We start from the raw sequence: 18,193 nt of genomic DNA, 5'->3' as shown, positions 1-18,193 counted from the left end.
TGCACCGCGGAGCCACATAGAAACAAACAAATCATTCACTCACACACTCACACACTGGTCAATTTGGGACCGGCCAATCAACCTGAAGTGCATGCTTTTGGAGGTGGGAAGAAGCCGGAGAACCCGGAGAGAACCCACGCAGACACGGGGAGAGCATGCGAACTCCGCACAGAGCGGGACTCGAACCCGGGTCCGCCGTGATGTGAGGCAGCAGCGCTAACCACTGCGCCATCGTGCCGCCCCCCTTGAAATACATAAATAATTAAATAAATAATGTAAACACTTTTTAATGGAGGATTAACAGTTTAAATATTTAAATTAATTCATGGATATCATTTGTAATTTTCAATTAAAAAACGTTTTGGGAAAAAATTTAAATTAAAAAAAAATACCCAAAATGCACTCGGCTTTCTCCTAGCTACGTGCTAGCTGGTTGTGATAGCAACAACAATAATATGCTGAAATGCAGAACGGGTTAAAAACGGGCAGTCTGTCCGGTATTAAATCTGGGAGAAATGAAATAGGACAGGATACATTGGCCACAACTGAGAGCTGTGCAGTCTACCAGGCTGAAGAAATCCAGCAGGAAAAAGAGAGTGATGATGACGAGACAGGGGAAACTGAAAATGAGGAGCACAGAACACAGAAAACTCACCCGGACACTTCATCGGGAGAAGGGGGTAAAGACCACAATGAGACTCGTACTCGAAAGAGAAAACATGATGTTGAACTCGGGCCTATGTTATTTTGATTCTTTGTGGCGGAGTAGCATATTTGTTACCATTTAATAACTGTTACAGTTTGTTAAATAGGCCTATTCGTTACATAGCAGTACTGGAAATTGTGCCCATTTTGGTCGCATATGCGCTCAAATTTTTGTCAGTGCGACTATTAAATATATTTGGGAGCACCGGTGCGACTAGGGAAAAAAATCTGGTGAGCCTTTTTTTGTGAGACCGCGCTCCTGCGGTCCTTCCAGGAAACAGTGAGAGCGCAGCTGCGGCTGCTCTCCTGGGGGAGAGAGGAGGAATGGAGATGGACGGAGCGTCTCTATCGCTCCATCACTGCCTTGCTTTCGGGTAGGTGCTCCTGAAGTCTTTGCTTGTGCTACTAACTTCTACATTTGGGAGCACCAGTGCTACCAAGAAAAAAAGTTAATTACGTTTCTAAAGTGAGAGACCATTAGGTCCATTATTGCACAATCTATTCTGTGTTAACAGGAGCCTATATTATTAAACTTGATACCTATATGGCTATAAAGACTACGCCTTTTCTTTCTTTCTTTTTTTTTCATGTTTTGGGCATTGGGGGTGCGTCAGCTAAGTCGGGAGGTAGAAGTGGGTGAAAAGTCTGAAAAGTTTGGGAACCGCTGGTCCAGGGTATCTCTGCAATAAGGAGGTCAAAGGTTGCATAACCCAATTCTTTCTCTCAGCCCCTGTTATATCTGTCCCAGAGGTGGTATTTCTATTCTTTGCATGAGACCTGATGTAGAAGCCTCTCTTTGGGTTGCTCCTCAACGTTGTGGTTCCAGATCCCATGCTGCTGTTCATCAGCTGTTCCCTCAAGTCATGGATCTTGGCCTCAAAACGACTGTATTCTGAAACAAAGAGATAAAGATCTTTGGTTCACACTTCAATCCAATTCAACTTGTTCTCTTTCCAAACCAGTCCAGGTTCTGGAATGAAGCTATTCCATGAAAAATCATTTCTCACGCTCGAAACAGTGGTTTGCTTTTCTTGTGAGAGATAGATTTGGTGAAAAATAGAGGTGGGTACAAATTTCTTGCTGATCTGCATTATTTATTTATCTTAAGCATTTTTTAGCACTCACGTCATAAGAAAAAACAACCTCATGAAATTTTCAGGGATGAAAAACACATTTAAGCTTTGTAAATAACAGCAAACACATCAATTTTACAGCCATTCCACTTATTACAGTTAAGCACAATGTCAGCATCAAGGGATTTATATTTGTTTCATTAGCAAAGCTGCACAAATTTCTTCTTCCTGCAACAGAGAATCAGAAGCGAGGGTTGGCAGTGTGCACATTTTCTGAAAATTTAAGTAGCACCTTTTTGGTAAAAACAAAATGCATTTTTAAATCAGAATAAGATGCAGGGGGTTGGTCAAATTGGATGAATGTACTACATTGAAGGGCTCATCTTCTAGCCACGACTCCTTCTGTATCAAAATGACTTCCTAGCAGGCTCATCTTTTAATGCTACCTAATGTGGCTTACGGCTGAGATATTCACACCACACTGAAAATACATCCATTGTCAAGATCGGCCTGGAGTGCCAATCTATAATGAATGCTGCTGTTTCCCCAAATTTAAAATCTGTAAAGCCTCATTACACATAATTAACTTGAATGATTTTATGCAAGGTTAAATGATGTCAAGGATTGCCAGGGCACAAGAAAATAAGCAAGCAGCTCAGCCAGTGGAAAAAAAAAATTAATTCTGGGATATTTCCAATCGATTCAGTAACTTAAAAAATGTTCCTCTGCCTATGGACAAAAAAATCCTCCTGATTTTATTAAAATATTTTGCTATCATGATCAAAATGAGCAGAGGTTGCAAAGTAAAACTATTTGTCAAATGACGCTAAGGTTGACATGTGATTTGAAATGGCAATTTCAATTTTGAAATTTAACAAAATTAAAATACCTGAGCAGATGTAATATATTCTCAAGATTGATTACTGTATTAGAAATGAGGGATCTGTGACTGAAGGCATGTCTTGTGTGACAGCTGCTGGCTTTACCGTCAGGTCTGTACTGAGCGATGATGGTCACCGTCTGGCCGGCGTTCTTCAGCGCTGCAGCAGCCTGTTCATGTGTGGCCATGCGTAGGTCCACTCCATTCACCTGACGCACAAGGAGGAGGACACGCTTCCTTAACCTAATCAGAATCTATGTCTAAATGCATCAATGTGTGTGGTTTTCAATATGTGTTTACGCTGAGGATCTGGTCGCCTTTGTGCAGCTCTCCGCTCAGGTCAGCTGGCCCCCCTGCCAGGATGAAAGAGATGAAGATCCCCTCTCCATCTTCTCCTCCAACAATGTTGAACCCCAGACCTGTGGAGCCTCTGTGAATCAGAACTCTACGAGGCTCCCTGGACAAGAAACAGAGGGGGTGACGTAGTCCAGGCATCAAAAACAGTATCACCATCATAACACCACCAACAAACTACTACTACTGCTACTGCTACTGCTACTACTACTACTACCATCACCACTACTGGTTCTGACAATACAGGACAGATATTTAACTGAACTAAGGCTGCTCACCTAGGGATGTCATCGTCTCCCATCATGCCGTGCAGGACAGGAGAAAAGCGACTGGGTGAAGTGGGAGTGAGAGCTTGAGGATAATCAGATCCCAGATAGTTGGTGTGGCTGAGTTCAGTATCCATATGAGAGTACGCTGGAAACACACACAAGAGGTCTTACACACTGGCTAGGTACTGTACACAGCAGTGATGACTGGTTATGGATCCAATGCAGAATATTTTTGTCCAAGTGTTGATAAAACATCATCAACTAACATGCAGAAGTGGGGTAGAACTGATAGCTATCAGAAAATGTAAATACTCAAGTAAAGAAAGTGCCTGTCAACACAAAAGTGTACTTTTCTGTTTTCTTTAAAAATGTACATATGTTCATATAAATATTCAAACAATGTTCAATATCTCCTGTTGGACTTCATAATCAGTATCAGGACTGACCCTGAAGAAGTACATTGGTTGAACAATATTAAACAGACATCTAATATTTTCTAAATATTGGCTTTTCCACCTCTGGAATGGGTTTTTTCTTCACAGACTCTCTATTATCGTCTTATGAAACCCCCGTTCGGCAAGATTATTACCAGAAGGTCAGACGTTCATCAAGAGGATGATAGTCCAATAAAAATTATATTTTGTGAGGAAAAAATAAAGCCCTGAACCTGTACACCTCAGCTTTTTTTTTTTACTTCATAAAGAGAAACTACTCCCCCCATACTTAAATTTCGACCACTGCCTCAATATTTCATCTCCAGGGGTTTATGTTCTTAAACACAAAATCAGCAAAGACCAGCAAGCCAATCACCACACAGTGCAGATTTTCACACAGAGGGTCTTACTGCTGGTGAGGTCTGGGGGGTTATAAGAGTTGGTCAGGAACAGGTTGTTTGGCTTGGCCACCCTGAGGTACACCACTTCGGCTGTGTTCTTCAGAGCCCCCACCGCATCCTCATGCATCACATCTTCCAGACACACATTGTTCACCTTTTTTTTTCATAATAACCAGGGAAAAATAATCATAATTACTGCAAAAGCTTGAAAAATACTGCACACTCCAAAGATTCATTATAATGAACTGACAATCTAAAGTACAGAAGTTATTTTAAAAAATCTGTCAAACAATCAATCAACAGTCAAAACAACCAGATTTTCAACCTGACTCTGCACAAACAAACAACAAAAGTGATTGTATGCTTTCAGTGACAGCATATACCTACACTGTGAGCAGGTTTTAGACTTGACTTGAGCATTAGCTCAGACACTCCATTTTGAGGATGCTGCCATGAGCTGCTATCACCCTATCCTCCAGTAGATGGCAGTTAAGCTACTTGAGACTCAGTTCAGACTGTCTCATCCTGCATGAATGAACTTCAAGGCTGTTGTGATACTACGAGTTTAATTAGTACAAATTTAATGAATACTTCCATGAAAAGATACCTCTTCTGATAACACAATAAAAATAAAAAGAATGTATGAACATTAAGTTCCGTGATTATTTTTCAAAACTTTTTAATTAATGACCTGCTTGCAGTTTCAGAAGAGAAAAAGTCAGTGAACGTACAGTATAGTAACACATTGGTAATCATTTCAATATCTGTGCAGCCTTGGACTGAAAATTTAATCAACTATCTTTTTCTATATTTTTCTAAGAACAAACACTTGAAACACCGTTAATTAACAAATTCATGAAAAAAAAAATCAGACTTTGAAAAGCACAGTTGTAATTTATCATGGTAATATCTCCATGCTATTTGTATAAACACATTTGTGTGTTTGTTCACATAAAATGTGAGAGTGTGAGGCTGTCAGTGATGTGTATTTGGGTGTATAACTCAGCACACTGATATTTATCACAGGTGACCAACCGCTAATATCTTGTCCCCAATCTGCAGGCGCCCATCTTTATGAGCTGCACCTCCTTCAATGATCTTGGTGACATAGATGCTGTTATCTCCAGGTATGTGCTGGTTTCCAACCCCTCCTGCAATGCTGAAACCTAAACCTGAGAACAGGGAGGCAGCAAATGAGCAAAGGAAGTACTAGTCAACAGACACAAGATTTGATATGTCTAAGTCTAATGGATCCTTAACCCCACACAAATTTAGCACCAAAGTATTAGAGGCTGTAGACCCATCTCGTCTCCTACATACCTTTAGGCCCTTTGATGAGTTTGATTTCTGTGACTTTTTCTGCTGCTGGTTTTCTGCGGAGAACATAGAGGCGAACTATAGCACCTGCCTCCTTTAGAGCCTCCACAGCCTGGCTATGTGTCACCTCCCTCACGTCAACATCATTCACAAACAAGATGCAGTCATTCACACTAGGAAACAGAGAGGTAAAAAACCAGGAGATTATTTATCATGTTTGGGTTCACACTTGACAAAACCTCCATAATCCTTCACCAGAGGAGGCCAGAAGAAGTTAATCTCCAGCTACAGCTATGCTATACCAGAGATTTATTTTCACCACAGACACCTGGCCTTTCCCCCAAGCATCTCAGTATCCATATTAATGAGAGCAGAATCCTTCAGCTATTGATCTAGCATAAGTTGCAGCTAGCACTCTTCGTTTGCCCATGCTGAGAATGTCAGTACAATTAAAGCCTGTTTCCAGAAGAGAAATAACTATTTAAGTCCTTCTCTGATGGCCCATAATATCAAATCAATATCTCTTTCATTTATAAAAAAAATATATTGTTAGGGCCATCATATATTTGTAAATCTGAAATAATCATTTAGGTTAACAAGGGTTTATCTGCAAGTCTATCTCTGTGCTTACTCTACATTTAAACTGCATCTCTCATCCTTTTCATGCCTCCGACTCAGTCGGTCTGTCTTTCTGTTAAACCAATCAGAGTCCGCCGTGACCTGCGTGAGACAGTCCTTTCCCTCCTAATGCCAGTTGTCATTTCAGCATCAGATTGATGTAAACCTCCTCCACCTCACTCACTTTCAGCTTTAATCAGAAACACCTGAGCACACTGCAGTTCCTACTCCACATCACATCCATCCACTTCTCTGTCTATCGCTCTGTCACATGCTAATGAACAGAAATACACATGAGGTTCATGACAAACCTATACACGCTTAAGGAGGCATCTTTGAAGACATCTTCATAGGCTGTTTCTTACGTGTTTCTTCTTATTTTTTTATTTTTATTACAGTCACAGCTTTTACACATTTTTAACACTTTGTTAAATAAAAATGTAGGAGGTACATCTCTGTTTTTACAAGTCTTTTAACACCACAGAGGAGCCATTTATTTTATTTGACATGTAGTATTGTAGCGTGATCCTATCAAATACAAATAAACATACTTATTATTACAAATCAGCGATATTTAATATTGATTTTCAAAAAATTTTAAGTACATAATATGGCAATAGATGTGTAAGTGGAAGATAAACTCCTGTTAAAAATCTGTGTCTTAGTATCATCAAACAGACTCAGAACCACCTTGAAGCAACATGAATTAACACCCACAAACTACAGGCTTTCATAGAACATAACTCTGTTCCATTAAGCTTTAAACTCCCTTCAATTAAGACGCGTAACATTAATTTTCCATATACCTATAATGATGATCTGTTGCTCATAGCAGAGAGTAAAAGCAAAGAAAAAAATTATAAGTGTTCTCCCCAGGCCTGTCTTAAACTCTCAAGTAAGTGCAGATGGACATTTATAGGTCATCTGTAAAGATTAAGTCTCGGTGCTTGGTTTATTTATTGTAGTGGGAAGTGAAAAAAAGCCTCATAAAGAGCAGTTCTGTATTGTTGCTCCTTTAGTATCTGATCCTCCTCAGGTTGGCATTTATCATTTGTTACCATTGATTTTTTTTAAAAATGCAGTGTTGCTGTTGCAGGTTTTTTTATTTCAACAGTTAAATATAAACAGTAAGGGGCATGGATTGACTTGAAAATAGGACCTCTTTAAAAAGAAACACTGTGCAGGAAACCTTTGAACCCCATGAAAATCAAATCCGACTAGTAAAAGTAAATGAAATCTTTTTAAAACCCATAAAAGGGACTCTGTCCATTTTTGTTCTCCAAACAAATTTTTTTATTAGAAAAATTGCTCGACACCTGAATCGCTAAATTGAACAAAATGAACTTAGTGTGTGTGTGTGTGTGTGTGTGTGTGTGTGTGTGTGTGTGTGTGTGTGTGTGTGTGTGTGTATGTGTGTGTGTGTGTTTTCACCTCAGCCGTCCATCCTGAGCTGCTGCTCCTCCTGGTATGATTTTGGTGATGAAGATGCTGGGATCATCGCCCACATGAGGGTTGTCTGTTCCTCCTGCTATACTAAAGCCAAGGCCTGAGTTACCCTGCAGGAGCGATTGAGATATATTGATTGACATCATTCTAATTTGATTGGCTATAGACAGTGGCGACAACTGAATGACTCATAACAAATATGGCGGAACCGCAGGAGAATAAATATGTAAATGAATAATTTTTTCATTGTTTTTCTCAGACTCACTCTCTCCAGTGTGATCTCCTCATACTCGATTTCCCCCTCTGTCCCATTCACCTGTTGGAGAGGGATGTTAGCTGTTTTATTTAGTTTTACTGTTGCTTCTAGTTGACTTACTCAACATCTGGCATACATGGCGTAAAACACCAATGCTGCTCCTCGTGTCTAATTTGCCTTCTGGCAGAACAGCGGAGTTCTAGTACATAAGCTTTACCTCTGCAATTAAGGAGGTCCCTGAGGAAGAGGGAATTTAAAGCACTTCAGACTTCACTGTTTTAGTACTGACCTAGAAAAAAACTTTTCTTTGTTGTTGTCTGTGGCGCTTCAGTGAAAAATACCAGCCTATGATGGGGGGGCGTCTTATTCTAATGCCTCACAGTTTCTGAGAATATCTTCAAGGCATCTCTCTTCTTTCATTTGAGTTATTTTCTGTTCTTTACATCTGACAGACAAACCTAATTTTACATAAAAATAAGTCACATCTATCACTGTTATCCTTCAGATTAAAGCAATGAGCAAAGGTCTAACAGAATGCTGGCAAAATGATTACTGATGATTCAAACTATATAAAAAGGCAGTTGTGTGCTTGAGCCTGATGCCATACAAAAACAGGGAGATTAAAAATAATGCTTACGTATGGGGATCCATCAAGAGTATCAGTGTTCACCACCACTGGAGGAGTATTTCCCTGGAGACAGAGAGGAGAAACATTATGAGGATATACAGTAATGGTAGAAATTCATACATTAAATGATGAAGCAGTTCCTGGATGAGCCCTCAGTACAGGGCTCGAAATTAACTTTTTTTCTTGGTAGCACTGGTGCTCCCAAATTTAGAAGTTAGTAGCACCAGCAAAGACTTTAGGAGCACCTACCCAAAAGTAAGGCAGTGATGGAATGATAGAGACCGCTCCGTCCATCTCTATTTTGCGCGCCTCCCTCCCACCCAGGAGTGCAGCCCCAGCTGCACTCTCATTGTTTCCTGGCAGGACCGTGGTCCTGCTCAGACTGTTTCACGCGCATTCTCCGGCAGGTCCACACCCACGTGTCCACATCAAACAAACTTTCGCGGTAGTGCGTTCGAGGGTGCACACTCGGAGCCTACGCGTTTTCCCCACATTCACACAAAACTGTATGATAGACTCTCACCTCAGGATGCTGCTTTGGTCCACCTCCGGGTCAAGGGCCAAACCTAGGCGCTACCTGGGTGTGGCTTAAATAGCGCATTGTGGCGTGCTGTCAGGCCAGCCCGGTACCTGGACTGAACCATTTTGGTTATAATTGGATTGTTTTGTGTTTTAAAACATCACTAAAAGATGTTTTATGTTGCCCCAAACTCCACCATGCTTTTAGTGAACATTCGTTTGCATTTTTCTCGGTCATTTTGCCCTCAGCTCGGACTTCAGCGGATAATTCTGCGCAAAAGATCTGTGCTTTGTTTCATGTGCTTTGTTTCCACTTTTAATTCATGCTACGTGTTCAGACCTTATGTGGTAAAATGGTTTTGAACTGCCCGACGGAGGAATAAACATAAATTTCCTCCACTCAATGTTAACCAGCGGTTTTCCTCGTTAACCTCCCTTCGTTTGGAGCTATGCTGTCTCCCTTCTTCTGTGCTCTGCTGTAGTGGTAAACTCACAGCGGCAGCGAGCTGTCTCATTTCCTGGTGCACTGACAGCGCAGGGTAGACAAACGATCTGATTGGCTGAACTGAGTGGTACTATTACCGTATAACTGGAGGAGCAGCGCCCGATGTCTGTAGCCGCGAACTGCAAGTAAAAATGCGCCAAGAAAATCTACTCTCATGAATTTATCATGGAGTGGTCACGGGTCCGGACAGAACCGCGGACCACCATTTGGTGACCCCTGCTCTATGGAGAGAGAGCGAGAGAGAAGAGGAAAAAAAAGGCGAACCAGATTTTTTTCCCCTAGTTGCACAGGTGCTCCCAAATATATTTAACAGTCGCACTGATAAAAATTTGGGCACATATGCGACCAAAATGGTCACAATTTCGAGCCCTGCCTCAGTATCTCTCCAACACAGAAGTAGAGACTGATGAGCTCTCAGCTATGACACCACTACTTTCATTCTGCTGTGGTCGTCACCTTGCTTAAAAAAAGGACTTCAGGGCACTGCAGGAGAGCTGTTATTACCCACTCATGATGGCCGAAAATTCATCTCAGAAGTCACAGTTTACATTGGTGTAGCCTCCAGCTGCCTCCAGCATAGCATAGCATGTATTACAGAAGCTCACTGGCTCTGTAGTGACTTCCTGTCCATCAGCTTCTTCAAAACAAGCCTCTCAGACTAGTGCGGCACCATGACAACACATGGTGATGATGATTTCCCAGCACAATTACAATGATGAGGAGGAAATAGTAACTTAGTGACAAGCCAGTGACAGACAGGACAGTTAGCCCAGCGAACATCAAGGAGAGTAGTGTCACCTCACACAGTCCCATCAGTTTAGTCAAACGACATTAATTAACGTTCAATAGTAAATAAGCATCAGGAAGAAAGTGATACATACAAGACAAAAAAGATGGCCAATCAGAAAGCAGATGAGATATTTGTCAATGACACTGTGTTTACCCGTCGGGATTTTTCTTTTCTGTCTCATCCATTTCTTTGTGATCCATTTTCACTCATTCATGCTGTTCATTGTTCTCATTCAGACATCAGCATCCATTTATCTTAATAGAATAAAAATTAAAGCTAATTAATTTATGCTACTTTATTTTTGACTGAATACAGTGAAATGACTTGCACATATGAATATCTGCAAATGTGTCATATGGTTCCTCGCGTCATTTTGACAGTTGCCTTCTAGTTGAATTTGAAGAAATGGCTCAAAATGTGAGGGAAAAAGCACCTAGGGTTTCTCAGAATACCATTTGGTTACCAAATACCTTTTTGGAATAAAATAAGGATGGGCCGGAAGCGCAAGACCTGATCCACACTGCTGTCAGTGCTAATAAGGTCCGTAACTACCACTAACAATCACTCTAACCTGCATTTCTATTCAGTGTGTTTTTTATTTTGGACCCTATACCTTCCTTAGATTTCTTTTGTTTTGTGTAAAAAAATAATATGGTAAACTTGGAATGCACATCCCTAAAATAATACATAAAACGCTTGTTATGGTTTATTGGGTGCAACTGGCTACAAATAAAACAACAACAAAGCCATCTTGTAAAATATTTCCCCTTCGTGAGGGTTCCAATGTTTTAGAGATGTTCTCTGAATTTTCTTATATTGTAGTATTATTTTGTACCTCCAATTTAAATAACAAAGGACAGGGTAAATATTTTCCAGTTATTTTTAACATGCCAAAAGCAGGATGATTCCAGTGAAATTCTGCTATTCATGAGAAGTTTTCATCCACATTAGGTGAAGGCGACACAACTCTCTCCCAGCTCCCCCACAACATGTCATAACTAGCTTTAGTGGTTCTTCTTCTCCTTTTATCTTTTCCCTTCAGGGGTCGCCACAGCCAATCAGTTGCCTCCATCATACCCTGTCTTCTGCATCCTCTTCTCTCACACCAACTACCTTCATGTCCTCTTTCATTACATCCATAAACCTCCTCTTTCGTCTTCCTCGAGGCCTCCTGCCTGGTAGTTCAAAACTCAGCATCCTTCTACCAATATATTCACTATCTCTCCTCTGGACATGTCCAAACCATCTCAGTCTGGCCTCTCTGACTTTATCTCCAAAACCTCTAACATGTGCTGTCCCTCTGATGTACTCATTCCTGATCCTATCCTTCCTGGTCACTTCCAAAGAGAACCTCAGCATCTTCATCTCTGCTACCTTCAGCTCTGCCTCCTGTCTTTTCCTCAGTGACACTGTCTCTAGACCAAACAACATCGCTGCTCTCACCACAGTTTTGTACACTTTTCCTTTCATTTTAGCTGAAACTCTTCTGTCACACATCACAGCTGACACTGTCCTCCACCCGTTCCATCCTGCCTGTACACGCTTCCTCACCTCTTTTCCACACTCTTCATTGCTCTGGACTGTTGACCCTAAGTACTTAAAATCCTCCACCTTCTTGATCTCTTCTCCCTGTAACCTCACTCTTCCACTTGGGTCCCTCTCATTCACACACATGTACTCTGTCTTACTGTAGCTAACCTTCATTCCTCTCCTTTCCAGGAAAAACCTCCACCTCTCTAGCTTCTCCTCCACCTGTTCCCTGCTCTCACTACAGATAACAATGTCATATGCAAACATCCTAGTCCATGGAGATTCCTGTCTAACCTCGTCTGTCAGCCTGTCCATCACCTTAGATACACAAGGTTCAATTATAACAGTTCCTGACCTGTTCTCGAGCTGTGTGGCTTTTTCCAATGGGCCATGTTGCTGAACATTATGTCAAATTCTTCCTCATCCAGAGACAGATATAATGAGTATAGCCAGCAGAAATGTAAGCCCTGTGCAGGCAATTTCCCTGCAGAGGTTCCAACAGAACCTTCTCTCTTCGTTTCTCTGTTCTGTCAAGTCACTCGATGGCCAGGTTGTTAGGATTTATAATATGTGGCTGCACTTGCCCACCTATATTTCAGCAGTATATATTCAGCTAGCTTGTCTTTTGCCACGTCTCTGAAGGCAGCAGTACCATACATCTACATCTCTGATCATTTGCCTCTTGATAAATCTATGTGCAGAATGGTATGTGACACATACATATTCTAAGACAAACAAAGCAGCAGGAACAGATTTATTTACTGTAGACATTTCCGGAGACACGCTGCCAGATCTAACATTGTTGTGGACTGCGATAATATTGTTCCTGGAATAAAAGAATAAATATCGACATTCTAGCATGTACTGAGGAGACAGACACTATGGCAAACAAAGTGACGGAGTTTAGTCCTGAAAATGTTCACCCTGTGTTAAAGCTGCAGCCGCACATGAGCTGTACGGACTCCCACTGTGGATGCACATGTTTGTGTGACTGTCATGACTCATTCGGACAAAGGAAATAAAGTAACCCCAATAATACCGCTGCCTTGACCTTTCCTGTTGACATTAAATGTGCAAATACATCAGAGAGGATGATGGCTCATGTGAAACGGCTCCAGATACAAACCAAAAGTTGCATCAGAAATGCTTTAGCACTGAATATCCCTTATACCACGCAGAAAAGCTGAACTTTTAACACATATAAGAAATCCACTCAACAAGCAAAACAATCACGTTTACTAAACATGCAATATCATGGTAAATTGGTGTGTTTGAGGATGCACAAGTGTTAATGTCACCACCAGTTAAGATGATCTTTTTTGCACAATTTTAGCAGGAATCTAAACTGTTGTCTGCAGACAGACAACAAACACACCAGACTGACCTCTACAATAGTAGTTTTAAAGAAGGGTAAAATGAAGGACCAGCCCTGTGGGAAGTGTTTTGTAATGTTTAGTTCAGCTTTTTGTACGTCAGTTTCAGCGGCTGGCGATGCAGCTGCCTCTGAGTATGCATGGGGGGGGGGTTGGCTGGGGGGGTAATGCAGGATAGAATTTGGTGTCGAATTGTGCAAATTGTTCATTTATATCCTTTTTATTAAATCCCACACATAAGTCTGTGGAGTCTGGGTGTGCATCTGCATGTGTGATATTGGGTGGGGGGTTAGTGGTCACCTTCACACCCCAGAGCTACTGTATTTATGCAATCTATCATTTAACAAATTAAGCAATAATTAGCTTCCAACTATTTTGACAATCAATTAATGGTTTTGGTCATTTTTCAAGGCTCCAGCTTCTACAAGTAAAACATTTACCTCTTCTCTATATCGTGTCAGAGGGTCAATGACAAATCTAAGTTTTAGGTTGTCAGTTTCACCGTAGAAGAGATTCAAAGCTGTCACTTTGGATTCTGTGAAATTAGTATGAGAATTTTCCAGGTTTTATTTTAGGAATATGATAAAAATAAATGGCAGTTTCATTTATTTGTTCATTCATTCACAGTACTTGAAGACGAGACAATTAGTAATCGTCTCATCTTCAGCTCCAGATGACTACGGGTAGAGGTCAGGTATAGATCCTGGATAATTCACCAGTTTATTGCAGGGCCCTGGCAGTTTCATGTGAAATAAAAATAATTGCTGATGGCAGTTTTATACTTAGACAATACATGCACACACTGCTTGTGTAGGTTTTGATACCAGATTCGATTACTTACTTTCACTGTGTATGAATCATGTATCATTGACTTGAGTGTAACTGTAGCTACCTGAGATTTGTTTTCATATACTGTATGGAGACAAAAGAAATCTTGGAACCATATAATAATATATAATCAAACAACTAAAAGCCAACCACTGACAATTAAAGCAGACTGATATTTCTGAGGTAAAATCATTTGAAAGGTGCCTACCATCTTATGATGTTGATGTTTCTTGGCTTTCTGAACACTATTGAGGAGCCAGCAGCCCATTTTTTTGGCATACCACACCGACGTGAGCATTCTCCTTCAGCGCCAAACTCCAAATCACAACTGCGGCTGGGAGCACGCCCTCTTCACATCCCCACCAAACTTACATCCACAGCAAGTGCCTCTCCCCAAGAGTTAAAGCAGGATCTAGAAGTTTCTTTTTTCAACAATTCCCCAACAGGATTATTGAAATATGGGCCATCAGATTTAGGCCGTCTCTTAACAGGTGATCAGAGCCCACGGAACTTCCTGAGAACCTCAGTTAAAATATATTTTTGCTTCTCACCCAATTTAAATAAAGCACAGCATCAAAGACATCAGGCTTTAGACACAGGATACACTTCTGAACAATTTAAAATAAAAAAAAGAGCTCAGCCCAGTCAGTGTCAACACTGAAGACTTCACCTGAGGAGGACTAATATAATCCTCTACAAAAGCTTGAATGACAAAATTACTCCTTGCCAATGCCTTGTCATCAGAAATCATCCAGAGAAAAATAAAACTCTTCCAATCCTTCTTCATCTGTGGCAGTGGAGTGCGATGGCAACGCCTCCTTGCTGCTGGTCTGTGCTCAGTGAGAATGCACTTCATATTTTGTGCTGCTGTTGCAGTGTACCCCTCCCATCCCCGCTACTCAGGGAAAGAGGGGCGAGCAGGAAAAGTTTCATGCCAATTACTTGGCTGTCTTTCTGTATAATGTCGATGCGTGCGATGTGAGGGCTATTCTTTGGCTGAAATTAAAGGACAAGCAGCTCAAAGTGACCAGAATTTTTCAGTTGGAATTTGAGGCCTGGAGGTTGCAGGAAAAACAGTCAGTCAACCAGACTAGTGAAACTTGAACTCAATTTTAGAAGCAACGTCTTCTATTTAAAATGTTTTGAGGTCTTGAGGTCTTGTTGCCAAATTTTAAAGCAATTTTTCAAAAATCAGAACTGCAGTTTTGAATTTCTCTCTTTTCCAATTGCGAAGCCCTCTCTATTCATCACACTACTGTTCGCCATTAAGAGCTCTTTCCTCCTCTCCCTTTATACATGTTCTTTCTCTCATCTTCCTTTCTCCCCTCTGCCTCCCAAAGAATGTAAGCTGCTGCTGCACTGTAATTACACCAAAGCTGCAGGGACATATTTAAACATTTATTAAAGAAAAGAAGGAGAAAATGAAGATAGAAACCAGATATGGGCGAGAACAGAGAGGAGACCATTATGCAGAGCTCTGGGCGAAACAGGACAGAAAACAGTAATTGAATCCTTACATTAAAAACACTCATGTTTGTCAAACACATCTTGGAAATGTTGGGTGTTTTGTCTTGGCGGAATTCAATTACAGTATACTGTATATAAAAAACAATAGCGTGGTAAGAGAAGGGGAGAAAGTGACAGGTATCCATTTCATTGGATGGTTTTTCTGGTTTTCACATCAGCAGGTAGAGAAAAGAAAAAAAAAACATTTCCAGCTCAAGTTATTTGATCTTTTAAGTTGAACATGCGATGGGAAAACAAAAATATCACTGTCTAGAGTTTAAAAGGAATAAAAATAGAGTGTGACTGAGAGGTATGTTCTCTAACATGGCCATCATATGCAGCTTACTGATAACATCCTGAAGCCCATAGTATGAGGATGGATGAGTGTATCTAATCCAAATTATCAAGAAGTGGAATTAAAGGAGGATGTTTCTGAGGACTATTCATCGGTTCTTCTTCAGCGTCACCTACATTCAGAGACGCCCTCTTTCAAGTTTTTATGTGAGGCTTGAATGATTTACTGGATGTAGTAAAGCTCGTGGTAATGACTAGAAGACTGTGGGATTCACTGCAGAGAGAAATACCCGTAATGCAAAACTAAGGCTATAAGACTTTATGCTCATTAGCTTAGTTTTTTTAAACAACACTTTTAACGAATGCTTTTCTCTTTTATTCTCAGAGATGCAATCATATTTGACTCCTTATATAGAAATCCCTGTAAACTAGATCTTGCATTATACAAGAACACTCAATGCAAGAACAGACTCGACCAAATGATGTCAAGGCACATTATGTAGTCCCATAGTATATGGGACTACATAAGAGTCATATAGAGTGGAAGAGTTGGCGGGTTCATTAATGTAAGCACAGATCAATATCAAAAGTTCTCTGCGGCCTGAAAAAGTCATTCATAATTACATAATTTCCCTAAGTAAAAATAAAAAGGCATTTAAAGCTGAAGCACTACATTGCTAAATCATGCACATAACCCAAAGACCTCCTGTTACTTTGCCAAACCATTGCAGCGCCTCAAGAGACAATCCTACCCATAATCAACGTGGCTTAGAGGAGTACCAGCAAAACCGCACACCATTAAAAGCAATGAAGAGATTGGCTGACGACACCACCTCCACATCAATAACAAACACCACCACTCAATTGCAACACATACGTACTACAGTGCACTTGGAGACTGGGCATACATGAACCAGCTAGAGTACAGAATTTACTTCATACATATGCAGAGTGAAGGACTTCTGTGTTTGAGGTCATATATACAAGCACATCTCTTTTACTGATGCCATGCTGCTAATGTGTTCAGTATTTCACATGTAAATCTTTGCGAATTATAGGCTGGCTGCATTTGGTGCACTGTGTTCAAGGTCAGGGCAAACAGATAAAGATGAAAAACACTGTAGCTACAAGAACAGTCCAGTCCTTCCATCGTTCCTGTTTGTCATTTAAAAATAATTCTATTTCAGTATGCTTTTAACAAGCTTTTGCTTTGAGACTAACAGATGTTTATAAATTACATTTAGTTTGATGCTGTAATAAGAATTGCTTGTGGCAGTTAATTATACATTCTGCCTATTTATATTTTTTTTTCACATTGATAGGCAGACAGAATCCTTTGAGCTATTCATGGTGCATCAGGCTAATTCAACCTGTCTAATCATGAAAATGTTTTTAAAAAATAAACAGCGCAGCCATTTTTCAAGGTTATGGAAGTCACTGTGAGCACTCAGTCCAGCACTGACACCTACAGGTCTCAGCCTGTTTTGCAAGATAATCACATCAATCAATCTACTGCCCTTGACACCCATTGAGGCTTAAAGGTTTATTAATGTCAGAGGAATCACCGTCAAGGTTAGATTACAATTGAATTACATATTTCAGGATACGTTTCTGTCTGCATATATAATTTGAACTGATTCTGGAGAGATATGTTGGCAAAACAATTTCTTCACTCAAAAACAGAATTCACAATGCAAATACTTTCATACATTAACTTAGCTGAGGTGCAGGAACATATGAAAATAGAACAGAATAATTCAATGTCATGGTTTGTCATGGTTTTTTATTTCCAAGCATGTGATTTCAGGCCCAACAGCCATCAACGAGCCAAATGCATCAAACCTGTCAGACCAAGGAGTTTGAATGACGATGAGTATTAACACTCATCACCAAAAGACTGCTGACCTCACGCTCTGCACATAAAACAGCCCTGAACTGGCATCCACCTGTCTGCAATCAGACAGCTGCACTTTAAGAGACGCCAAATCCAGTGCAGACTGGAAATGAAGACACAGAATCAGACTGACAATGATGCTGATGATGCTGATGCTGATGCTGCTGATGATGATGATGATGGATGATGACACCGTTAATGTTAGAGTGAAGGATTGGCATGGATTGCTGTGATCTTACCAGTGTGGAAACAGCAGACGTGTACATCGGAGTGTGTCCTGTGGACATCAACACAGGCTGCAAAACAGAAAGGACAGGGTAATTGTGCAGGCCATGCAGGGGAACAGCGGTTACAGCTTTAAGATGTATCTTTGAATATGTTTGTCAGAGAGGAGATTCATGTCTGACAGATATTCACATCTGGGTTCACAGAAGGAGATAAAGCCATTCATTCCAGGCCCACGAATGGCAAATATGAAACTAAAAATGACATGTCAAAAACCAATAAAATATTTATTAACTTTAGCAGTGTACCCCAGAATATAGGATATAGGAAGCATATAGTGCAGCATTC

The 18,193-nt window shown here is 40.6% G+C and overlaps 1 protein-coding gene across 6 annotated transcripts in view; it reads right to left on the bottom strand.

The window, feature by feature from the left end:
* LOC137605967 (disks large homolog 4-like) overlaps positions 1-18,193 on the bottom strand; it is an 83,064-nt gene that overhangs the window by 8,691 nt on the left and 56,180 nt on the right. For 4 of the 6 annotated variants that reach the window (XM_068330954.1, XM_068330951.1, XM_068330953.1 and 1 more), the window contains 11 exons: positions 17,860-17,916; positions 8,391-8,444; positions 7,763-7,813; positions 7,483-7,607; positions 5,437-5,606; positions 5,152-5,288; positions 4,126-4,270; positions 3,291-3,426; positions 2,959-3,115; positions 2,765-2,867; positions 1,483-1,597 (listed from right to left, as the gene is read on the bottom strand). In XM_068330954.1, coding sequence (XP_068187055.1) covers positions 1,483-1,597; positions 2,765-2,867; positions 2,959-3,115; positions 3,291-3,426; positions 4,126-4,270; positions 5,152-5,288; positions 5,437-5,606; positions 7,483-7,607; positions 7,763-7,813; positions 8,391-8,444; positions 17,860-17,916 — 1,250 coding nt within the window. The remainder of the gene's footprint in view (positions 1-1,482; positions 1,598-2,764; positions 2,868-2,958; positions 3,116-3,290; positions 3,427-4,125; positions 4,271-5,151; positions 5,289-5,436; positions 5,607-7,482; positions 7,608-7,762; positions 7,814-8,390; positions 8,445-17,859; positions 17,917-18,193) is intronic. The other 2 variants (XM_068330956.1, XM_068330955.1) reach the window with 1 other exon arrangement.

This window comes from Antennarius striatus, chromosome 13 (genome assembly GCF_040054535.1).
Source record: "Antennarius striatus isolate MH-2024 chromosome 13, ASM4005453v1, whole genome shotgun sequence".
NCBI classification, from domain to species: domain Eukaryota; kingdom Metazoa; phylum Chordata; class Actinopteri; order Lophiiformes; family Antennariidae; genus Antennarius; species Antennarius striatus.
This window is presented reverse-complemented; position numbering and strand designations above follow the sequence as displayed.